Here is a 25043-nt window from a genome sequence, read left to right on the forward strand (position 1 = left end):
ACAAAAGTATTCATGTCTGTCATGTCAGGACAGCAAGAGCTCTCACACACTGATGGTAAAGTCAGTTGCTATGGCCACATGGGAAAACTCTATACCATCTAGTAAGTTAAAATGCACATAGGTCCTCCCTGGTGGCGCAGCGGGTTAAAGCACAGCACAAAGAAGCTAAAGCCACTTCCGCATGAGTTCGATTCCCGCCTGCCCCGGAGGTGACCACATGGCGCGGCAGACCTCTCCTGACCCGCCCGCTGCTCCCCTCAGCAGTGTACTTCGTTAATCTGCCTGTTCTGCTCCCCACTCTGTCTCTGATGAGGCCTCTCGCTGCCCCTGAGCCTCTGGCCTGTACCCCAGTTCTGTATGCACAAATAAATAAATATTAAAAAAAAAATGCACATACAGGGCCTCCCTAGTGGCACAAGGAGTTAAAGCACTGCATTCTGAAGCTATCCTTAGCCACTGCAGCACGAGTTCAATCCCTGGCCAGGGAGCTGACCCACATGGTGCAGCAAACTTCTCCTGTCTCGCCTGCTGCTCCCCTCAGCAGTGTTTCAGTGGATCTGCCTGTTCTGCTCCCCACTCTGTCTCTGGTGAATCCTCTCACCCCCTTATCCTCACTCCTCTGGCCTGTACCCCAGTTCCTGTATGCATAAATAAATCTTGTCTTAAAAATGCACATATACTACAAGTAAATGTTTATATTTCTATGTACTTGCACATATATAGCAATATGTGTAATAAAAAGAATGTTTGCAGCAACACCAATACCTATAACAGACAATAGTTATCAAGAGGTAAGTAGCTTATCAAGATAAACAAGTTTTGACAATTATGTAAAGAAAGTAAAAACTACTGCTATTCACAAACATAACATTAAATACAATACTTCATTTATGTTGTTTAAAAACATATACAAGTAAAATGTCAAATTATAAAGGGAATGATTTTAATATCAAAACAGTAGTTATTACTTGTGTCATGTGATATGGAAGATGACCAGGGGCTCCTAGAGTGCTTTAATATTTTATTTCTTAACATAAATGACAGCTACATAGTTACTCAGTTTATAATTAATCTTAACGTTTTATGTTCTCTTCTGTATATAGATGATACTAAAAAATAAATCTGAAATGAGTAGGCATGAAAAAGCCGGAATTTTTCTTTGTCCTACTTACTTTATATCTTTTTGTAAATGTCCTCACAAGAGTATATGAATGCCTCTTTGATTAGCCTTCCTCAAATAAGGAAAAGTTTGTTCTGTCTATGCCACAAAGCTGTTTTTCTAACCTTTTTATGGACAAGAAAAATCTGTTTCATTATGCTCACATTCCCAAAGTCAGAGTTCAGTTAAATCCAGTGTAAACAGAATCTTAATTCTGCGCTTCTCCAAGGTCAGGAGGTCAAACCTCCACTTGCTGAGTGCCAATCACTCACCTGAAATCATAAGAACCTTCTCAGTGGCAATGGAATTTAGTTTCTTTGTGTGTGCTGCTTACAGGAAGCAAGCCAGTAGGATAGTAAGACAGAGACAACATCCAAGAGTTCCCTTTAGTCACTGCCCTTAAGTCAGTTGGTATACAGAGGTGACACAAGTCACAAAAGAGGTAACTGTAAGCAGTTTAGACTGCAACTGACAAGGCAAAACTTTCTTGCTCCTAAGCAACTCTTCTAGATTGTCTCCTCCAAATTCAAAACATTCCCTCAAAACGCAGCAACAACAGTGGAGGGATGATGAAAGGTAGGCACTAAGGAAGCAGTGCCCACTGGATGGGTCACAGCTGCAGGTTAAGAGAAAGAATGGGCTTGCAGTTGATTTTTCTGTCTACAGACCCTTAGTTTATTTCTCTTCTGTCGACCCCACTGCTAAGTTTCTGACATTTTTGCCTACTACTTGACTTATTATAATAGCTTCCAATTTAATCTCCTTGCCTTCAGTCCCATTTGTCCCAAACCAAGTCCACTCTCCATACTATATCCAAAGATAATCACTCCAAAATGCTAAGCTCTCCATGTTATCTCCCCACTTAAACCCTTTAAATAGCCCCCATTGTCCTCAGGTTAAAACCCAAATTCTTTAGCATCTGATATTACTGGTTTCCTTCCCCAGAGTCATCTCTCAACAAACTCTCCACCTCAAACTAAAAGTTGGGCATCCTGTTCTTGTGAAAGGTCCACAAACAATTCATGCTATCTCATGGCCAGAGATGTCCTTAGGCTGTTTCTTCCCACAGCCTAAGATGTGTCTTCAAGGCTAACACCAACTGGCCTGCAGGATGCCATCTCCTCTAACTTGTCAGGTACCCCTTCTGTTTTCTATGATGTTAAGTCCTTGCTTGGCTCACAACTCCAGTAATGAATTACAGCTGTCTTTGATTTTCTGTCTTTTCTTCCCACCCCCCACCCCCCCATATAGACTAAGTTCCTTCAGGGCAAAGCCTGAGACTCAGTCATTACATTGCTATGAACAAATACCATAATCTGGGGCTACTTTCCTAAAATATCAATTCCTAGAGGAGCTTCAAATCTGCATCATCTGTTTATTGTATAAACAAAGAAACTAAAGCCCAGACAATGGAGTAAATCACAGAGGTCACATGATTAGGAGTAAACTGAGAATGGAACTTGGCTTTCCAGACTGCAAGCCCCAAGTCTATACTCTCCAAATTGCGCCCTACTTCCATTTTATGCCCCCTAATTGTAGCCTATAGATACAAAAGTATACACACATTTTCAAAAGAAGGAAGATACTATTTTCTCTTGCTCTTCTTGGAACAGATTTAATTCGTTTAAAAGAAATCTGTTTTAGTACTCAGTTTGGGTGAAGACTACATAAGTGATCCAAGCAGAATAAAAATTTTGTTTCCTGAACTAATCCAACAGAGGGCAGCAACTACCAGCAAAGTAAATCATAGTACAGACACTATCCTGTTTGCCTGTACAACCAAACAGCAAGCTCAATTCAATTAATGAACCCAACCTGCTACTACAGTATTCTGGGCTATGCTCACTCAATATTATGTGTGTTTCTCTTACAGGTCCTATGGATATACTGTGTTTGTGAACAATATGCTTTGTTCAGGTTTTATTTTTTTTGTAATAGTAACATTAGTTGTTCTTTGGATTCTCCGACATGTAGAACAAGTAGCTCCTCGATCATGAAAAGTGAAAAGAACTAAAAGTATTGGCCTACAGGGAGATGTCACTGAAGATATATTTATGCTTCCTGTCTCAGATGTCCAAGTTTTTTCCTAACAGTTCTAAACGTTGTTTACCTATCTGTAAATCCTCTCATTCTCATCATTTGCCTTGTAACTGTCAATTCTGTTATGCTCCCAAATCAAGCCATTACTGTCCTAGCCTAGCTGCACTAGTGAGTTTTCCACTGAACTATAAATTTAGACACTGGAGAAAGCACAAATACTGGATGAAATGTTTGTAAATGTCAAAATCTGGCTCATGATTAGGTAAATGGGAACTTCTAGGTAAAAGATGGTTGATTTGAGTCAAAGCATCTCATTTCCTGAAACATCTCTAAAGCTACAGAAAAGGCATTTTTAGAAAGGGGAAAAAATGGTGTGAGAAATATACAAGGTTAGACAGTAAAACATAAGCACAACTGCAACCAAATTTTGAGGCTAGGGAATAATCTAAAGACCACTGGCATAAAACCCAATGGACTAAAGAAAGTGGAGCCCTAAACTAGAAGGAGGGAAAAAATCAACAATGAATCCAAATATAAAGGGTTCTCTATAGGCTCGAGAATTAGAGGCACTAGGTAGCTATAAAAAGGAGGCCAAAGAGAGGGAACACCTAAAAATAAAGAGTTAAAAAGCTACTTAATAAGCAATTAGATTCACAGGCCCTCTAGTACCACCACACCTGTACCCATACTTTTGAGAGACAACCCCCCTTCTTCCCAATTACACAAGCAGAAGCCTAGAAGTTTATTCTTTAAAAAAAAAAAAGTAAAATGGGGGTCTCTGTATTGTAGGCAGGGGTCCTATACTAGAAAGAATCCCTAAACCTATTGATAACTAAATGCTGAGACACCAGACCCTTCCCTCCTCCAGTTTTTTAGAAGTCAAATAGCCTGGCCCTTACCCTTGAGGCAGAAAATCTTCTTTAGGGAATGAAAACATGACCTAAAGTTACCAAAACATTCATCCTACAGCGCTGTGGTTCAAAAGACGAGCCATTATTCACATATAATTAATGGGCACTTCCAATGTGGCTAGTATGCCTCAAGAAGGAATTCTTATTTTATTAAACAGACTTTAAATTTAAAATGATTATTTTACTGTTGTTAAACACCTATTTAGAGCACCCTGAATATGTGAATCTACATTTTTGCTTATAAATTTTATGAAATCAAATTACAGATCAAGTATTTTTAGTGAAAATTTAGCATTTGAATTTACATGTGCTAAAAATGTAAATACTGGGGTTCAATAAATTAGTATGAAAAACTATGTAAGATATATAATAATTTTTATATCTAGTATATTTTAAATTGTGGGCTAGTAAATTATATTAAAACTAATTTCAGCCATTTTTTTGCCTTTTTTTAATGAGGCTGCTATAAATGTAACTAAAATTACATATGCGTAGGACTGTCATCTGTTAAAAAACACAGGTTACAAACCTATCCAGGCATGCAGAGTTCCCATCAGTTTTTTAGTTGCTTAATCTTAAACATGAGCAGATAGCTCAGGATTATCAGACATCTGAAGAAAGTTATTAATATTTGTTGAAGGGAGGAACGGGCAACATCATGTACAGACAATGCAAAGAGATTTAAATATCATTACTATCCACAAGATAACATAATGCCATTTTAAAATAAGAGAAAGAAATATTAGAAGTAGGGCCCTCCCTGGTGGCGCAGGGTTTAAAGCACAGCAATTACCACAGCTAATTGCAGCACAAGTTTGATCCCCGACCAGGGAGGTGACCCACATGGCACAGCAGACTTCTCCTGTCTCCCCTGCTGCTCCCTTCAGCAGTGTATTTCAGTACATCTGCCTGTTCTGCTGCCCACCCTGTCTCTGGTGAATCCTCTCAACCACCATACCTCTGGCCTATACCCCAGTTCTTGAATGCAGAAATAAAGATTTTTTTTAAAAAAGAAGTAGCAGAAAGAACCTTTAGAAGTTAAAGGAGGATAAAAATTGAGGAAATCTTCCAAAAAGTAAAATAAAAAGACAGGGTTGAAAAAATGAGAGAAAAGACAAAACGAAAAGATTGGTGTGGGAGGCTACCACAGATAACAGAAGAAAACAGAACAAGTTTTCAAGAATACAACTTAAAAATTTCCCAGTACCGGGGAGGGAAGTGCAAGGGATTTTGGTGATGGCACACGGGTGACATGGTGATGGGAAACCCGCAGGGATTACAATTGAGATGGGAAAAAAAAATGTACAAAATGATGTAAAAATAAACTGTTATTAAAAAAAAATTTCCCAGTACTGAAGGACAAATTGCCAGCACAAGGACAAACACCTGAGGCATATAATGGTGACATTTCAAAGCACTGGGAATATAAAGAAAATTCTGTAAGATTTGACAGAGTGAGGAAAAATGGTCATAGAGAAAGGAATCAGAGGAGCCTTCTATTTAGCAATAATACCAATAACTAGAGATAATGGAACAGTTCTTTAAAAAAGGAAAATAATTTCCTAGAATTCTATAACTTATCAAACTATCAAATGTGAGTTTAAAAAAGACATTTTTACTTTCAAAACATGTATCCCCGAGCACCACAGGAAATTGCTGTAGGATATCTTCACCAAAATGAGGGAGTAAACCAAGAAGTGTAGGACCTGAAATACAGGAAACAGAAGGCTAACACATGACACACAAGTAAACGTAATCCCAGTATCGGGGAGAATCCAGAATGACTGCTCTGTGCCAGAAAGCACAAATAAAAGGGAACAATGAGACCTAAGACAGACCTCAAAGACTGTCAGTCACCTTTATCCACATGTGTTTTGGATTTTATTTATTTGTTTTTGAAGATTTATTTACTTATGTATACAGAACTAGGGTACAGGACAAAGGTGCAGGGGCAGTGAAAGGACTCACCAGAAGCAGAGTGGGGAACAGAATAGGCAGATCAATGAAGTACACTGCTGAGGGGAGCAGTTCATTCTTAAGGTGTTTTCAAATATATAATGCTAAGGTGGGTGAGGACAGTTCTACCATGCCATCTGGGTCACCTCCTTGACCAGGGATAGAACTTGCGCTGCAGTGGCTGCGGCGAGCTTCACAGTGCTGCTCTTTAACCTGTTGTGCCACCAGGGCGGGCCATGTGTTTTGGCTTTTAAAACTGACCATACCTGGTGAGCCTGACCCAAAGTCTTGGTCTGTGTTAATTGTGTGGATAGGTAGAGCAGAGGACCTTCACTCTACTACAGATATCTTTCTACTGAACTTAAGCAGGGGAACTGAAGGATAGCCTTAGTAAGCTTAGAAGCAGAACATAAGTATACTCACCCAAAGTGATTTCTGTTGAAAGCCTGGGTCCTCACTATAGCCCTGCTTCAATCATGGTGAGCTCTAAGTCCCCCAAGTCTCACTCACCGATTAGTCTTCCTCTGACAGCTTCAGAAGGGGCCCTATGAAGACTTAGCAAATCTAAATCAAACTATGATCCCAAGAAGGTATTTCAGTTTATCTTCTTCCAGGAGTCCCCATCTAGCCAGGGCAACATTGTCATTTATATCAATATATAAAATTTTGCTTGTGAGTTAATTTTTATAATGACCATTTATATTTAAAAAAATTCTTTCTTTCATTGAGGTGACATTAGTTCACACCACTCGTAGGTATCAGGTGTAGTTTCTCACCTCGGCAACTAGATGCATCACACCATATCCTCCACTAAATGTCCAGCCACCACCTACCACTCTGTTCCAAGCCTACTCCTTCCCTTTTGGTAACCAGGTTTCGATTATCACAGTCTACGGTTTGTTTTTGTTTTGTTTATGTGACTGCCTTTTTTCTTTATATTCTACAAATATGTTAAACTACATAGTCTCTCTTTCTCCTGCTGACTTATTTCACTTAGCAAAATCCCCTCAAGGTTCATTCAGGTTATTGCAAACAGCAAGATTTCATCTTTTCCAATAATTATTGAAAAAATTATTTTAAAAAGAGGTAAAAAAAAGTATAGGTTTTTTTTTTGAGAGCAGAAAAGGCACATTTATTAAATTACACTGCTAAGAGAAGCAGCAGGCAAGACAGGAAAGGTCTGCTGTGCTCCATAGGAATTTTTAATTCAACAGAATTGGATAAATAAATAAATTTCTAAAGGTCATTAACTAGTACAGGAAAAGAGCCTAACAAAACTACGTTTATTAAAATGAGCTTCATTTTCTCCAAAAAATGTTTCTCTATTATAAAATCTTAAATCAAATGAGTCAATGAGTCAACATATCAAATATAATGAGTCAATGGTGCAACATATCAAATATAAGAGCATCAAATATGAATATACTTGGGTGGTTACTACTGTGCATTAATCACCAAGCAACATAAAAACAAAAAGATGCCCCCTCCCCCTTCTTTTAGAAGGTAATTCAAGACTGATTCAATTACCACATCCTAATGTAATATGTGGCAAGATAAACCTTCGGCTTACATCTACAGGAAATAAGAAACTTCCTAGATACTTTACAGTTTGGGCTCTATAAACATTCACGAAAAAAGTCAAAAGACCCAAACTAAATGATTCTAAGGAGTTTGAAACATACCCTAATGAATTGTGACAATAAATGCAAAGGAATGGTAAAACTTCTTTTCCATAACTGGATTTGCTGTGGTGATGGTTGTATCTATTAATACTTCAGCTTTTAAAAAGTGGGCCAATGGGATTAAACTTGGCAGTGTTCTGGATGGAAGTTCCCTACTTGCCAAGGAACAGAATTAGACTTATTAAAAACTCAAGGATATTAGAAAATTTATCCAAGGGACTGATTCACCTCTACACATAAGCCTAGAACTGTAAGCCTGTATCTCAGTGCTTCCCAAAGATTTTTTTTCAGGCTAATTTAACCAGATAATCTAGAACTATTTGGGCTAAGTGACTATGACTGGAACACCACAACTGAATGCTACTTAGCTCCCTGCGGCTCCAGAAGGCCCCACTTCCCTAAATCTTTAACTTTCCCCCATCCCAAAAAGAAAAAGGTCACAAAATTCTCAAATAATTCAGTATGGTCTCTTAGCACAGGCTGCTTGTGCAGTCAATCAGAAGGTAATGAGGTAGTATGTTCTTAGAAGTGGAGCAGTTAAGAGATCTAATAAGAGAGTATGATTAAATATTACTCTGAACACAGAGTACATTACATAGCAAAAAGTGTTGCTAATTTCTGCCACTGTGGTCACAACAACAGTTCATCATGAACAGTAATCTCATGAGTAATGTGGCTTTTTAACTAGAGTTTAAAAACCCTGGAATTGCAAGCCTGTTATCGCAGTGTTTTCCAAAGATTTTATTCAGGCTAACATAACCTGGGATCAAACTACATTTGATCTCTTGGCTTAGTGACTACCACTGAAGCACCACAACTGAATGCTACTTAGCTCCCAAGTTGATTATTCCAGAAAGCCCAGAATCTGTGGGACTATGTTTTCTTATAATACCTACAATCACAATGCATTTCAAAAACTGCCTCTTACACTCAACTCCTACTGCTTTCTGTTCTGGCCATCTGCCTTTGTTTATAAGCTGGTCTAATTCAGTGAGAAGGAAATGTTGGGTGTAGCAGATAGCAGACTAACATGTCCCCTCCAAGATTCTTAATCTAATGTATACACCTACATAACTGCCAGGACTATAAATATAAAAGGATATCACTCTGGTGATTAGGTTTTATAATTTGGCACAACTTTCTTTTCAAAGATTTATTTATGCATACAGAACTGGGGTACAGGCCAGAGGTACAGGGGTGGTGAGAGGCTTCACCAGAGACAGAGTGGGGAGCAGAACAGACAGACTGACTAAGTACACTGCTGAGGGGAGCCACGGGTGACAGGAGAAGTCTGCTGCACCATGTGGGTCACCTCCTAGGCTGGGGACTGAACTTGTGCTGAAGCAGCTGCAGCTAGGCTTCACAGTCCTGCACTTTACCTGTTGCGCCACAGGGAGGGCCCTATTTGGCACAACTTTCTAAGAAAGGGAAATTATCTGCATGGGGCTGACCCAATCACTTGAGTCATTTAAATCAGGCTAGAGATCAGAGACACAGGGATCTAGGATGCTGCTTCTAGCTTGAGATTGGAGAGAGTCAAACGGCAAGGACTTCAGACAACCTCTAGGATATGACAGTCAGCAAGTCAGCAGGGACTTCAGGCCTAAACTTCAAGCAAATCACTTTTGTCAACAACCAGGAGGAGTTCAGCAGCAGTTTTCCCCAGTCTACAGACAAGAACTGTTGCAGCTAACACCGTGATTACAGCCTTATGACACTCTAAGAATCCATCTACACTTTGCATATTGGACTTTGAGCCAACAAATGGGTTTTGTTTTAAACTGTTATGTTTGTTACACAGAAATATAGGAAACTTATACATTAAGCAAAATGATGAAACCTAGAATTTATCAGAAACTCTGGATAAAGGTAATAGAACCATGAATCCTGATCTTTTAGTTTCTGGCATTCTAAAAATTACAAGCATGATTTTAAGCAAATACTTTAATTCTCCATGCTTGTTTCCTTATTTATTAAAAAGCAAAACAAAATCAGACACGCATGTCTTAGGACCACTGAGATCATAAAAGGCCATTCTATAAAGGCAAATGTGCTGTTATTACTACAGACAAACCTTGGACCTCATTGGAGGTGCACTGGGGGCTGGGCCCCAGTGCTATGAAGCATGAGTTTGAGACTCCACCAGGGAGCTAACTCACAAGGCTTAGCAGCAGACCTCCCCTGTCTCACCTGCTACTCCCCTTAGCAGTGTGTTTCAGTGGCTCTGCCTGTTCTGCTCCCCACTCTGTCTCTGGTGAATCCTCTCACCCCTACCCCCCACCCCTGCACTTCTGGCCTACACCCCAGCTCTTGTATGCATAAATAACTAACTCTTTAAAAGTAAAATACATACCAAAAAACTGGACCAGCAGACACTGCAGAAAAACATGACAGAAGGAAAAAGCTAATCCTCATCTCAATTACACAGGTAGTCATGGTCAATCACTTTGAAAAGGAACTGAAGGACATATACATGCCAAACTATATATCAGATCTTCCTTCACATTGTTTATAGTAATTGCTTCTGTGGACCAGACAGTAAATGGCTTGGGGGTGGGGATACATGCGCTGTTTGTTTGATATGCCCAATATTTAATGAATGTTTTAAAAATTGCCATCACTATAGGTTTAGGAGTATCGACCTACGCATGGTATTTTCATTCATTTGTTATTTTATTCTAGCTAAACAAACTAAGGAAATGGTTCAACTGAAAGTCTATGGAAGTGCAATGGCTATAAAGGACAGCTCAGCTTGCTATCAGACCAAACCTTCAAGAGTAAAGACCAGAGGACCATTATTTGTGAGTGGTCCTTGGGGAAAATATTCAGTATAGGATACATGACATGTAAGGAGTCTTTCATCTCCACTGAAGTGTGTTAAGTCTTCAGTAAAGAACAGGCTATATACAGGTAAAAAGGAAAAAGTATCACTGTAGCCAATTTCCTAGCAAATCTTAATCTACTTGACCAGGAAGGACCCAGTAAAGTATGTGTTATTCAGAATCACACAGAGCGGGGTCAAGCTTTGATTCACTCCTTTATTCTAAAGTTCTGTAGGGCAGTGAGCCAACAGAATTGAACTGTAACTTGGACTTGGATTCAATTACCAACAAATCCTCTTCCAGCTCTGCCACAAAATTCACCACATTTCCACTATCAAACAGTATAGGCAGGGTAAGCTTTTTATTCCCTTACCACAATTTCAATGTTGCTATCTTTAGGACTACAACTGTCTCACAGAAATAGTGTGGAAAATCTAAAATGGATGCAAAGCACTTTATTTGCAAAGTGTTTTGTAAAGTTAGTAACATGTGATGATGTAGCCAATAAAACTTGCTAGTCTACTTCAGTTCCCACTTTTTATTCAGAAATCAATTAAAACTAGAGAGAAGGAAATAATGGATAGCTTTTCCATTTTAAGGAATGGCCAAAAGATTCATATCAAAAGCATCAATAAATGATACTCATCTACCATTTACCAAGCAACAAACTAGATTCCAACATCATTTTTTACTGGTGCCAACAGACTAAACAGGAGTTGAGTAGAACGAGAGCACCCACACTTAACAAAAGAAAATAAAAGAGATAACGTATCTCAGAAGAAAGAAAATCTAAGGGAAGAGCAATATAACTAAGAATTGAAAAACATGAGCTGTTAATTTAACATGATACAATTAAATGTGTTTACAGTTAGTAAAGTTGAGGATTATGTAGCAACCCCCAGAAATGGAGGGATAGCAAACTCACATTCTCCATGACCACCAAGGAATAAATTAGATCCTAGCAGCTCATTCATTTAGTTCCACACTGCCTCTGCACACACACAGTTCAACTCAGTACTGGTGCATTAAACCCTATAGAATTCAGAGTCAACAGAGGGAACCCAGTACAGAAAAGTCCAAGATCTTTTATTCCTAATTAAGAGTTCTTTCAACCTACCCACAGTCTACCAGAATCAACACTATTTTTCTGATACCACCCAGGGAGACACTGCCTAGAATCTATAAGGTAAAGTTTCATACCCTATAAACTACATACCATATCACTGTAACCCATCCTGTTTCAACAGTTTACTTGTAAACTTGAAGTAATTATAAAATTTAAAGCAACAAACTTCATTTCTCTCACAACTGCCTAAAATGTTGGTGAGAGTCAGCTTTCCAAATTACATTTCCCAACTGTAGTTCAAACAAAGGGAAAAAAAACTATCATAATATTAGGATTCAATCCTCAGACAGGTCCAACATATGTTCTAAAAGGCCTCTAACAGTCCAAGGAGACAAGTCTCTTGGGGAAAGGAGCAGGTAACGTTTGCCTACAGTTTAGGCCATTCTGAAGCCTTGAGACTGGCTCAGCCTGCATCCTAGAGAGCTGATAGCCTAGAGGGAGGAAGGGAGGTCCACTCAGGTTTCAGCAGAACAGGTGGAAACCAGGCTGGGAATATTGCATTCTTCCTACAAGTCCATCCAAACAAATTGCCAGCCCCTTGCACTAAGAAGCACACATGGGCTGGGAAAACAAGCTGCCAACAGGAAAAGGAAAGCCCTAATTTCTCAGCAAGTATTATAAGGTGTGGCACACATGCCCATTTCCTTTGCTGTCAGAAAGGAGGTGCACATATATTCTGTCATTCAATGTGAGAAATCAGGAAAACTTCCTTTAAACATTCTAAGGTTCTGATAAAAGTTTTGAATACATATATAGAAAACAATAAATAATGTTAACAATTATGTTGAGTGTTAATAATGTTAACTTTTCCAAAGTTTGAATGTATTTTTCAAATTGATACTTGTTTTTCACTTTACTAGGTCTCTCTCTTTACTGTTTTGAGTTTAGAGAAAATTGTGATTGCTCCTTTAATAAAGGGGTGTTGTCTATTCATTTAGAAACAGTCAGTGACTCAGGAATGTTGTTTCCCAATCTCCCTTAGCAACTGTCTTCTCCTATGTTGTGATGTGAGTAGCAAGACATCTACATTTCCTCAAGGGTGAACACGTGTGTGACACACCCAAGTCCTAGCAGACAGGAAGTTCTGCATCTAACACTGCTTCTATATACAGACACCAAGTATGAGCCCTCTTTCAGATTTCATTTCCAAAGTCCTTTCATTTCTCAATGATGGTTATATCTTTTGTTTTCTATCCTCATACAATTCCTAAATACCCAGAAGTCATTACAATTGAGTGATCATAGCTTAACCAATCCCAAAATTACAGTACTACTCAGTCAGATTTGATCTTATAAAATCACAGTAAATGTTTTCCACTCTTTTACAAACCTAGAATAAAATTTTATTTTGACAATAACTTTGGTGAGGGAGAAAGAAAGCACAGGGTAAAATCTCATTATTTTTCTGTCAATACTAGAAATAAAAGCCAAGGTTAAAATAAGGTCTTCTGATACTTCCAGCAACTATACATGTGTAGAACTATGTTATTAACACACAAACACATACAGAATTTTATGCCTAAGTGCTTAAGCTCCAAAGAAACATCCATGTATCACATGGTTTTTCCTTTGGCTATAAGTATTTAAAAAAAAAAAAAAAAAACCTAGCTTCTGGAAAACAAGATAGGAGATTATTTTACTCTATTTTCATACACACCTATGCTTTCTGAGAAAAGCATATCACTTATGAAACATTTAATTTCAGGTAAAAGTAATTTTCAAAAATTATAAAGCCAAAAAATGTTTTAGTTTTAGAGTTGAAAGCTTGTATAAAGTATAATTATGCTGTTGTAATTGTTATAGGTCTGTATGTAGAAATAAGGACTAGAATATTCAAATACCAAGTGAAATACAAAAGGAAACCACAAACTTTAAGTTCTTAGGTATTGTTACTTGAAAATATGTATGTATGTATGAAGTGTGTCTTCCCCCCCAAAAAAATAGCATTAAAAATCATTAGTATAGCATCTAAAAACAAACCAGCACCATCATCTAATTCCCATATTCAAAATGCCCACAGTATTTACTCTTCTCCAGTAGTATTTTGCTTCAGGAAACACTTGCAAGGCACAGTGACAAAATTTAGGGGTGACAGTGTAATATGAGAAAGAATAATGAATAGCTTGTGAATTCTAAAGCCTAGTTCACCTAACAACATATCCTTGACCATGCAATTACATGACCTCTAGGCCTCAGTATTCTCGTTTCAAGTTGAAGCTGGGCAAATGATTTCCAGGATCTCTTCAGAGGCCCTAAAACACTGTGCTTAGTTACCACTGCTCGTTTTGAGTATATGCCTGCTGCTTGCCCGATAATAGATATCCTACTGTGGCTTCTCACCACTTCTTCTTGCGGTTTCAATCACAGGAAACAGACGTCACCCATGGGCTTACAAGTAAGTTACCAACAAGCAACAAGCCCAGGCGGATGCAAAGAGCTGCCAACTAAGGCCAATTCCCACTTTTAATTTTTTAAAAAAAAAAAAAAGGTCAAGAAATCACTAGAAACCTTGATGCCTGGAAAGCCTGATACATATCTTTCACAAAAACTAGCAAAACTAAAAATATCTCTGTAGGTCCCATGGGAACATGGTGAAATAATTTTGGAGCAGTCCAAAATGACTGGTTCTATTGCCAAATGAAGGAACTGACAGAACTCCATAGCTATGGGTAAGAGTAGATATGTTTAAGGAAAAAACAGGTGGTGGGTGGTGTGGAATGGTAACATACACCTAAAGAGGATGCTCCTCTAAATCATCTACAGTACTATAAATCAATGTTACCTAAAAAAAAATGAATAGAGGCCCTCCCTGGTGGCACAGTGGGTTAAAGCACAGCACTAAGAAGCTTAAGCCACTTCAACATGAGTTCAATCCCCGCCTGCCCCTGAGGAGATCCACATGGCGAGGCAGACCTCTCCTGACCTGCCTACTGCTCCCCTCAGCGGTGTACTTCGTAGATCTGCCTGTTCTGCTCCCCTCTCTGTCTCTGGTGAATCCTCTCACCCTCCGCATCTCTGGCCTGTACCCCAGCTCTGTATGTATGAATAAATAAATCTTTTAAAAATAAATAAATAAAAAATAAATAGAAACGAAAAAAAAAAAAAAGAGGCAATCCTAGTGCCACTAGCATCTTTTTTTTTTTTTTGAGATATCCTGAGGGCTTGACAATTCACCCATGTCCTATTTAATATTCCATGTAAACCTTCCTGTAGCTGTGAAGACTATGATACTAAAAGATTCAAATGACACAGGGTTTTAATAATTACTCACTTTAAACATAGTATTGAGTGAAACTCTGCTTTCTTATAATGATAAAAGTTGGCAGCCTTGCCTATGTAAAATAATGCAGATTTTATTATCCTACAAGCATGTTACTCCACTAAACACAAGGCAAAATGAAAATACTATCTCTAGAGATAATTAAAAAGGAATTAATCTTTTTCAATAGAATTCTGGCTGGGCACACTTACTTTAAAGGCTTTTTCTGCTTTACCGTTACCTTGGTAAGAGGACTAATGTTTTCAAAACTGTCAATCTCTCACATTAGACAAAAAAAATTGAGAACTTTAAAAATAATTTGTATCCAAGACTAATATTAAAAGTAAAATACATAAAAGGTAAGTATATGTGTGTGTGTTTATGCACATACCTGTGTACATATGTAAAGCATTAAAGAAACACTAAAGAACCCTTTGAATAAGCATGCAATCAAAATCTACACCACGCTATTTAATGAAGCTTAGAAGAAACAACTAGACTCAAAGATAGGGTCAACATGGTCTCCATGGCATTTCCCACCTGAGCCCGCACTTTGGCTAGCTAACTTTGAAAACCAGCTGCGGAGTCATTGTTTTTAAATCTAGATTAATATGAAAGTCTGAAAAGATGGATGTATTAGAATCCACACAAACTTAAATAATCTAAAACTCCATGTAGTTAGCAGAAGTGAGTGATTTGATGGAATTTTTTTTTTTTAAAGATTTATTTATGTGTACAAGAACTGGAGTAAGGCCAGAGGTGGAAGACAGTAAGAGGATTCACCAGAGACACAGTGGGAAGCAGAACAGGCAGATTGCCTGAAATACACTGCTGAGTGGAGCAGCAGGCAAGCGAGACAGGAGAGATCTGCTGCACCATGTGGGTCACCTCCCTGAACGGGGATTGAACTCATTCTGCAGATGCTATGGTTAGCTTCGTAGTGCTGTGCTTTAACCCTTGCACCACCAGAGAGGGTCCTAGATTTGTTGGAATCTTAACAGTAATTTATTCATGTTATTGAATATCCTGATTTACTTACTGTCATCCTACACATTAACATAGCCAAAATATGTATCAACATACATCATGCTAACTTTCAATCCCACTTTCTGCAGAATCCTGCAGAAAGAACCTAAAATCCCTTACCAGGGATAAAATAACCTCTATGATGTGACTTTATCTTTCTTAAATTATTTATGCCTTGCTAACCCACTTGACTGCTACACTGGGCCTTTTTTCTTCACATTAGCTACACATCTCTATCTCTGAGCCTCTGTTCCCACTGCTCCCCACCTCATGAAGGCCATTGCCCCCTTTCTCTACCAATCCTTGGGTTTCTTTCAGGACCTGTCATGCAACACTCCCCTGCAGCCCCTGCCCATCTCCTGTGAACTAACATGGCCTACAATTATATTCTAGATCATTTACAGAATTTGTGACATTACTTAAAGATTAGCATTATTCATGTCAATCCTCTAATTTTGTACAATTAGTAAAGTGAAGTGCTCCTGCCCAGAGTTCACACGGTTAATTAGCAGTCAAACTAAGCAGCAATATAAAGTCAACTTCAGAAATCGGAGACACTACTCTTGCCTCCAATTTCCAGTCCCAGATCTAGTTGTAAATCAGAACACATCATTTTCCAGGTTGGCATTTTTTAATCCTGTAAAATAAGGGAACTGAATTTACTAATTTTAAAAAGATTTATTTACTTATGCATACAGAACTGGGGTACAGGCCAGAGGTGCAGGGGTAGTGAGAGGATTCACCAGAGATAAAGTGGGGAACAGAACAGGCAGATGGACTAAGTATACTGCTGAGGGAAGTAGCGGGCAGGACAAGAGAGGTCTGCTGTGCCATGTGGATCACCTCCAGGGCAGGGATCAAACCTGCACTGAAGTAGCTGCTGCTAGTTTGCAGTGCTGCATCCTAACTGTTACGCCACTGGGGAAGGCCAATTCAGTAATTTTTAACATCCTTTTTACTTCCAACATTCTGAAACCCAGGTCTTCTGACTCCCAGTCTAGTAATCTTTCTCCTAATTACCTCACTTCTGTAAATTTAAATCTATGCTCATGGCCTTAGTTCTTCTTACCAAGTATTCTATATAAGGCCTAGATTATAATCTCTTAAAAAACAAGGACTGAATGTGATAGGACTTATCACTTATTGATCTTCTGCCTTCTTGGTCTAGGGTAGACCCACAGAGATCTGGACAAACAAGAGCGAGTATTCTCTGTTCTTTGCCACCAGTCATACAGAAAGTAGTTCCGGGTACCTTGAACTCTGAGGTAATATCTTAATTATTAACCACAAGCACGCAACTGCCAAGTCTAAAGAATAACCTTTAGCAGTCCCCAGCAGACTCAGAAGAAACACTAAGGTCATTAGCCACTTGCAATCCTTATGGTCAAATTTCAGGGCAAGAGAGAAGTCTTCAAGAAGACTTTATGCCAATTCTAAAATATAGAAAGTACCATAAAGGTGGTTTAGTGATAGCATTTGTTACCATTACTTGCTGCTCTCAGTAGTTAAATAACTGACTTTTTCACAGGTCAGATGCTATTAGAATTATTCTATTTACAGGCCCTCCCTAGTGGTACAAATGGCTAAAGCACAGCACCAAGGGGCTATTTGTAGCCACTGTAGCATAAGTTCGATCTCCAGCCAAGAAGGTCACCCACATGGGGCAGCAGACCTCTTTTGTCCTGCCCACTGCTCCCCTCAGCAGTGTATTTTAAAAGTCAAACCACTTGTTCTGTTTCCCATTCTGTCTCCGATGAATCCTCTCACCACCACCACCCCCCCCAACACCTCTGTCTTATACCCTAGTTCTTGTATGCATAAATAAATAAAATCTTTTTTTAAAATTCTACTTACAAAGGAGATTACATTTTAAAAAGAGGTTATATTTTAAATAATTTAGAAAACTTCTTAACAACACATGAACCAGGAGAAAGATAGGTTTTGTGTGCACTATAACAGCTACTTTTTCATGCCTAAAATAAGAAAGGTTTAATTAAGATTTCTGCAATAGTTTCAAAGTCTGAATTACTAAATGCAAAAAGCTGTTAAGCATGTACTTTGTACATTCTAGATCCAATAATTCTCTCCCACCATTTGAGTTCAAGGAGAAACCAGTTTTAATAGACTATAACTGACAAAGTATTCTAAAGACGTTATAGGGACAAAATTGTGAGCACAATGTGCTGAATAAGAATTTGTTTTTAAATATCCAAAAGGGCAGGTTTACCATAAAAGGGGGAGTCAGGATGCCTGCACAGACACAAAAAGGCAGAAAGAGCTGCCCCTGAGAGGCACATGTTTGGTAAAAGAGATGCCTGTAAGGATCACATGTGGACAATCTTGAGCAAAGCTGTCTCTTCTGTTTTGTAAAGGGAGATGGTTGGTGAAGAGAAACACCTGAACAATCACAGGTAGGCAGAAGAGCTGCCGCCAAGAACATTTTCTTTTAAAATAAGCTAGATTCAACTTTGAATCCCAGTTCTATGATGTAATGCAAGCTGATCTCACTGCATACCCATTTAATTACCTATAAGATAGGAATATTAATAGTTAAGATTGAAGTAGACTAAAGAGATAAGGAATTTAAAGCCTTTACACACAGTGCTAGGGCTATAGTAAGAATGCAACAAACAACTGTTATAATCACTGCATTGGTATTGTTATTACTCCCTGTTCATCCAGTTAGGAATGAACTAATCTTCTTATATATAAAGATGCTGACCATTCAGTTATATATATAGCTAGGAGGTTAGCATTATACAACCTGTAGCACATAGTACAGGAAAACAAAAGATTTCCAACATCATCACGTAAGATAAAATGCTGCAAAAATAAGTGGAATCTCAAAAGCCTCAGATCCTAAGAATATCAGAGATATTCTGTATTGCCTATAGGGGAAAATTAAATCTAAAAAACATTTTTAAGAAAAGAGAAGTGAAAATCTTAGTGGCTTTGATTTTAGCAAAGATTTTTGAAATGTGATCCAAAGGCAAAAGGGAAACAAAGCAACTAGATTTCATCAAAATTAAACACTTCTGTTCTTCAAAATACTGTTAAGAAAATGAAGAGGCAAATCACAGGAGGAAGAAAAACATGCTCAACGAAGTGCCTATACTTGGATTGTAAGAAAAAACTTAGGTGGACTAAAAACTTTGAAGAGACTCTTCAAGAAAGAAATACAGACAGCAAATAAGACAGCAAATAAGCACATGAAAAGGTGTTCTACATCATAAGAAAAGGCAAATTAAAGCCACACTGAGATACCACTACGTAACTATCAGAATGGCTAAAATTAATACCAATCATACCAAGGGCTGGCAAGGAACTGGAAATTGTACATTGCTTGAGAATGTAAAATGGTAAATCACTTTGGAAAACAGTTGGCAATTTCTTACAGTTAAACACAGACATATAACTTAGCCATTCCAGTCCTAGGTATTTACAAAATAGAAATGAAGGCATATATACAGATAACCACTTACAATGAGAGAACACAAAATAACTCCTACTGAAAACTAGAAACAATCTAGAAATCTATCAACAGGTGTATGAATAAACAAATTATGTAAACCCATATACTGTAATACTACTCAGCAATAAAAATGAGTTGTTAATATATGTAACAAAATATATATTATGCTGAAAGAAGCCAATAAAAAAAGGTTCGTATTGTATGATTCCATTTATATGTTTAGAGAATACAATCTAATCTATGTGGCAGAAGCAAATTAGTGGGTACCTGGGTATGGGGGCACAGGGAGGGGTAAGAAGGAAAAATTACAAAGGGACAGGAGAAACTGTTTGAGGGTGATATATTCATTATACTGATTGTGGTAATTGTGCACTAGGTATAAGCAGTTTATTGTATGTTAATTATATATCAACAAACTGTAAAACATGGAGGTAATATCCAAGTGTCTGAGGCACAAGACAATGATGAAGACCCTGAATAATGTGTGAGCAGTAGGGGGGAAAAAAAAAAGAAAAAAAAATAAACGTTTTAACGTTATCTTAAATTCTGACATTAAAAAAAAGGGGTTCAGAATAAAGGAGACAGCTATGTGTAAACATGCTACCAAGACTTACTTCTTGGTTTTCTGTGACCTTAAGGATCAAAGCTGGTTTATAAAATCACCCTCTGTTGGGTTTCTCAAAAGTTATATTAAATTTTAAAAGAACATGCAAATCCTAGCTTTCATCCAGCCCTATTCCCAAGACAAGAAATTACAGAATCAGAAATCCAGAAAAATGATCCAGGGCACCAGAAATTCTACCTGTTATCTGCTACCCTAATAAAATGCTAAAGTAGCTGCTGCGTAAGGAGCACTTCCAACCACCCCAAGGATGGAAGTCCTACCTCCTCCACTACATAAAGGTGTCATATGTTACTCTTGATTTAGTTCCATTATGCTTTTCTCCTCTGGGCCCCATAACTGTTTCATGCCCCTTTGAGAAAAGAAATTTAAGCAAATATTTGAAGGACAAATTGACACTTCTTGTCATAATTTTTCCTCCTCAAGTCCCATAGTTTCTAGTGTTGCTGTTCCTCTTATATAATCCCCTTCTACTACTATAGCTTTTCCAAGATACTGAAATTTAGTAAAGGAAATGCAGAATCCAAAATTTCTGCTTCTCCTTCACTCACTCATTCAGTTTACCTCTCACTTAGCCTCTAGATGTTTCTAGCCTCCAATAGTAAGAAGGGACTGTTGCTGCATTGCGTGGGTGTTTGGGCTTGATGACATATAAACCCCTTCCAACTCTAAAATTTTAAGGCTACTATTCATAGCAACCTTTCAAAATGAACGGAAGTAAGAATTTCAAAGTTGAAAGAACAATTATTCATCAGTTATCCTTAATTGGTAAAATTCATCAAATACAAATATCAATATTCCTCATTTCCTTCAGTAATTCGTTTACTTCCTTAAAAAGTGATCACTGGCCCTCCCTGGTGGCACAGCGGGTTAAAGCACAGCACTAAGAAGCTAAAGCCACTTCAGCATGAGTTCGATCCCCGCCTACCCCAGAGGTGACAACATGGTGTGGCAGACCTCTCCTGACCCGCCCTCTGCTCCCCTCAGCAGAGTACTTCGTCGATCTGCCTGTTCTGCTCCCCACTCTGTCTCTGGTGAAGCCTCTCACTGCCCCTGAGCCTCTGGCCTGTACCCCAGCTCTGTATGCATAAAAAAAAAGTGATCACTGATTCTAAAAACTATGTTTTAAAAAAAAAAAAAGACAGGGAGAAAAGAATGTAAAATACAATCTCAGTGATTAAAATACTCTTTACTTTGCAATTTTAGTTTCAAAGTTTTAAGAAATTTCAGTATCAACATTTTTCTCCTTCTGATTTTGCTACAATCTGGCTGTTCATGGTAATCAAACTAGCCCCTATAGAAGCACAGAGGACGAAAACAGATGAGAAGATTGGCAGCAGGAGAGGGCTGACTTTGCCTCACTGAACCCTACAGGCAAAGCTGAGACAGAAATACACAAGAAAATACTACCTGCATAAACAAACCCTTTGATTTTCTGTAATACCCAGTATTTCTTGTTAATAAACATGATTTGAACCTGGTCTCCTTAATCCTGTGGCATAACCTTACCTCTAAGCCTCTATTACTAAAAACATAACACACGCTAAGAATAACTAAGCAATCCATTTAAAATACTGAGGGCCCCAGTGGAAAGCAAAAGATTATTCCGACAGGAAATATATTAGTCTAGTTTGACCCATATGCTCATCAGCAAAGTTAAATCACTTCTGAGTACTATCTTCATAAGAAATGTAAGAATATATTTCTTTATAAGAAATATACAGATCATAAAATTCTCTACTCCTTTATGAAAGTATCTCAACATTTCTCAACTCTCAAAGCAGAGATTTGAATTCTGAGGCATTCCCTCAGTTTCGCCTCCTGTGAAGGAGGATTTCCTCTTAGACAAACCTCTGCAACAAACACTATCAAGTGGATCCTTGGGCTCCTTTTTAAAGATAAGGCGAGAAGACACAAATTTTTAAGGTATTATTCTGTCATCTCAAACAACTCAGTAATACTTCTGTAGGTTCCCCTCCTCTTTCCAAACTAATAATCCCTGTGTTTATTATCTCTTCAAACAAACAACACTCTACAGCCTCCTAACATCCTGGTTATATTTACCCCCCTCACAGTGTTAAAAGGAATGAGTTCCTCACAGTCATCAATGCTATTGACTTAAACTTTTATTTCACCTTAAGGACTTCTGAAAGGAAGTGAAATGATCCTAGAAAAGGGGTTATGTTCGTGCCCCAAGAGAAAATACTCAGGGGAGTACCAGGCAGTCACACAGGTCAGTATATCTGAATTTTTAATACTCAGTTTTAAAAGATGTCCAATCATCTTCAAAGTTAGGTTCCATCTTCTTTCCACAAAAAATCCCACAGAGGCTAAGAACAGATCTTAGGCAATTTGAGAGTTTGTGTTCTCATCAGCAGAAATGTACTAAGAACCTGCATAAGCCTGGAGAGGTATATAGCAGGTAAAGGAATTAGTACCCCTCAGATGCAAACAAGTAATCTTCAGTTACACTAAATTCAAGCTAGCATGCAGTTGCATGAAGTATGTTCTTAATGGAGTTCCAGAAGACACACATTCTAATGGAGCAGGCAAATCAGTTTTTAGGTCAAGAAAACTAAGCCATGGGTGACAAAAGCACACCCGCACTCTCAACTCCACCCACTCTCATACTCAGACAGAGAAGTGAATTGTAAAGCACCTCCCCTTTTCTCATTTCCACAGAGTTCTCTTAAAAAGAACAATGAAGAAGAGAGATTATTCTAATGCATTCAAATACGTTATAGTTGGCAATAAAGGGGTTAAGCTGCAATACTTTCTGGAAATTTTCCAGTTCCCCAGTTAAGAATGCTATATTCACTACTTATGCTACATACTTTGAAAATTCAGCAGGTTGAGAGTTAAGACAAATACCTCAGAAAGAAAAGAGAACTTGGTTTAGCTCCACCCTCTCAAAATCTAAGTCTCAGAGTCATACTGTGAGCCAAATCTACTCAGCATATACAAGACTCCATGGACATTCCAAAGAACAGGTGAAAAGAAGTTCAGTTTCTTCAGATACCTCATGTCATAGCACCACACAGTAGATTTCACAAATATGACATACACAAATGTTAGATAAAAGAAAGAAATTTGTACAATTCTATGAAAGACTTGAAAAATATTTACAAGTCACAGAGGTCACTATAAATCAGCAGGAACCGTTGGAATCTGGGAGAGGAAGGTCAAACAGTACCCATGGAAATGCAACCAAAACAAAAAGAATAGAATATGGGCCCTCGAACCTAAATCTTAAAAAATTCTCTGAAGCTACAGGGGTAATTCTTATAGAGAAAAGGGTGTCACTATTAGTAACCCTAATTTCTAGAGGAAGATGTTTGACACATAAAAACAAGCAGTGACTGACAGCCTGTAAGTCTGTCAGTCCAGGAGCACCTGCCTTACTAGAAATAGGTAGGAGGAGATGAGTCACTATTTTAATTCTGTTTCTTTCGTCCATTCCACATATTAATCCTTTAGGTCCCAAAGCAGCATTTCCTTTCTATCTCCATCAGAGTATCAATTTTCTTTCCAAACCTGTAGAATTGGGCAAAAAGCTGAGGAGTGGGGAATAAGAGAAAAAGGGAAGAATTGCAAGCCATTTGGCTAACAGAAATACTGGGGGAGGAGGGCATAGTTTCCTGAAAAAGAAGACTCAAGTAACTGTAGATACAACTAGCAAATGATTATTAAGAACCAAGACTCTTCTCCTGTCTTGCACAGTGCTGTCTATCTTTCAAAAACTTTTCCAGCAAAAAGCAAACAAAAAACTCCCAGGAGAGAGAGCTAAGAAAGAAAATTTAGTATAGGCAAAGGTAATGAAACGTGATAGAATTACAGGAACACAGTATTCCTCAGATTGAAAGTAACTGGCACCTGAGGAGAGCTATACTCTACAGGTAGAAAAAGAGAAGCCAGTCGCCTTGGGGCATAGTAGACAGCAGAAGAGTTAAGATGTTTATCATGGGAAATACATAAAAAGCAGTCCAACTACTCAAAAACTTCTAGGACTTGCATCCTAACATCGTCCCTATGGGGGAGGCTTAAGACCATCCCAGGTCAAGAAGGGCATAATCATAAGTTCTAACCCCCCAAAAAGGGATCAGCAACAGGGCCAAAGAAGTTCTCAGGATAGAGAAATACTGGGAAGTAAATGAACGCCAAACCCGATGACCACAGACCTGGGCTGGCAACAAGGTTCTGCAATCGCAGGGACAAACGTCCAAGGGAAGGGCCCAAGTCAGGTAATATTCCTGAGGGGAAGGATTATCAGGTGACACCGGGCTGAGGGCCCAGCGTGGGGACTGGGCGGGAGGAAAGTTAGCAGGTGAAAGGCATCGATCTTGGGGAAGGAAGTGACCTTTAGGAGGAAGGAGTAAGAGCGTATCAAAAAAGGGGGGAAGGGTAGTCGGAAAAAAAATGGACCCAGACAAGCAGAGACCGAGAGAGAAGGCGTGTTTCGGTAACAGAGGAACAAGAAAGGAAGTGGGGCCGAGAGGGAAGAGATTGGGGCTGTGGGTGCGGGCAGGGCGCCAAGGATTAAGGGGCTGAAGGCTGCCCCGGGGCTGCTGAGGCAAAAGCCGGGTGGGACGCCCGGGCTCCCCGAAGGGTAGGATGTGGGGGTGCGGAGGCGAAGACCCAGCAAAGGGAGGAAGGATGGCGCGGGGGCGGCTCCCTAGAGACAGGCGTGCGCCCCTGGGGCCGGTGTGGGGGTCTTCGGGGTCCAGAGGGCGGTTACCCGGTCGGGCTAAGGAAGCGGGGTGGGAGCGACACTCACAAATTTCTTGGATTTGCCGCCGTCCCCGCCCGCTGCAGGCAACTCGTCCGGACTCCGACCCTTTTTCTTGTCCCGATTCCCGCGGCCGGGCCCCATGCCCCCGCCAGGCGGCTCCATGCCGAGGTCCTCGCTGGGTGTCGACCCCGCGCCTACACCGCTCGCGCTGGCAGCTCCGAACCCGCCGCGGTCGCCGC

At 39.0% G+C, this 25043-nt stretch overlaps 1 protein-coding gene across 1 annotated transcript in view; it reads right to left on the bottom strand.

Moving 5' to 3' along the window:
* The window catches only part of DIAPH1 (diaphanous-related formin 1), a 93592-nt gene extending 68562 nt beyond the window's left edge, over positions 1-25030 (bottom strand). The window contains exon 1 of the mRNA XM_012727778.1: positions 24850-25030. Coding sequence (XP_012583232.1) covers positions 24850-24966 — 117 coding nt within the window. The 5' untranslated portion in view covers positions 24967-25030. The remainder of the gene's footprint in view (positions 1-24849) is intronic.
* Positions 25031-25043: the final 13 nt, after the last annotated feature.

Source organism: Condylura cristata, unplaced genomic scaffold, assembly GCF_000260355.1.
Source record: "Condylura cristata isolate star-nosed mole 26May11 unplaced genomic scaffold, ConCri1.0 scaffold00021, whole genome shotgun sequence".
NCBI classification, from domain to species: Eukaryota; Metazoa; Chordata; class Mammalia; order Eulipotyphla; family Talpidae; genus Condylura; species Condylura cristata.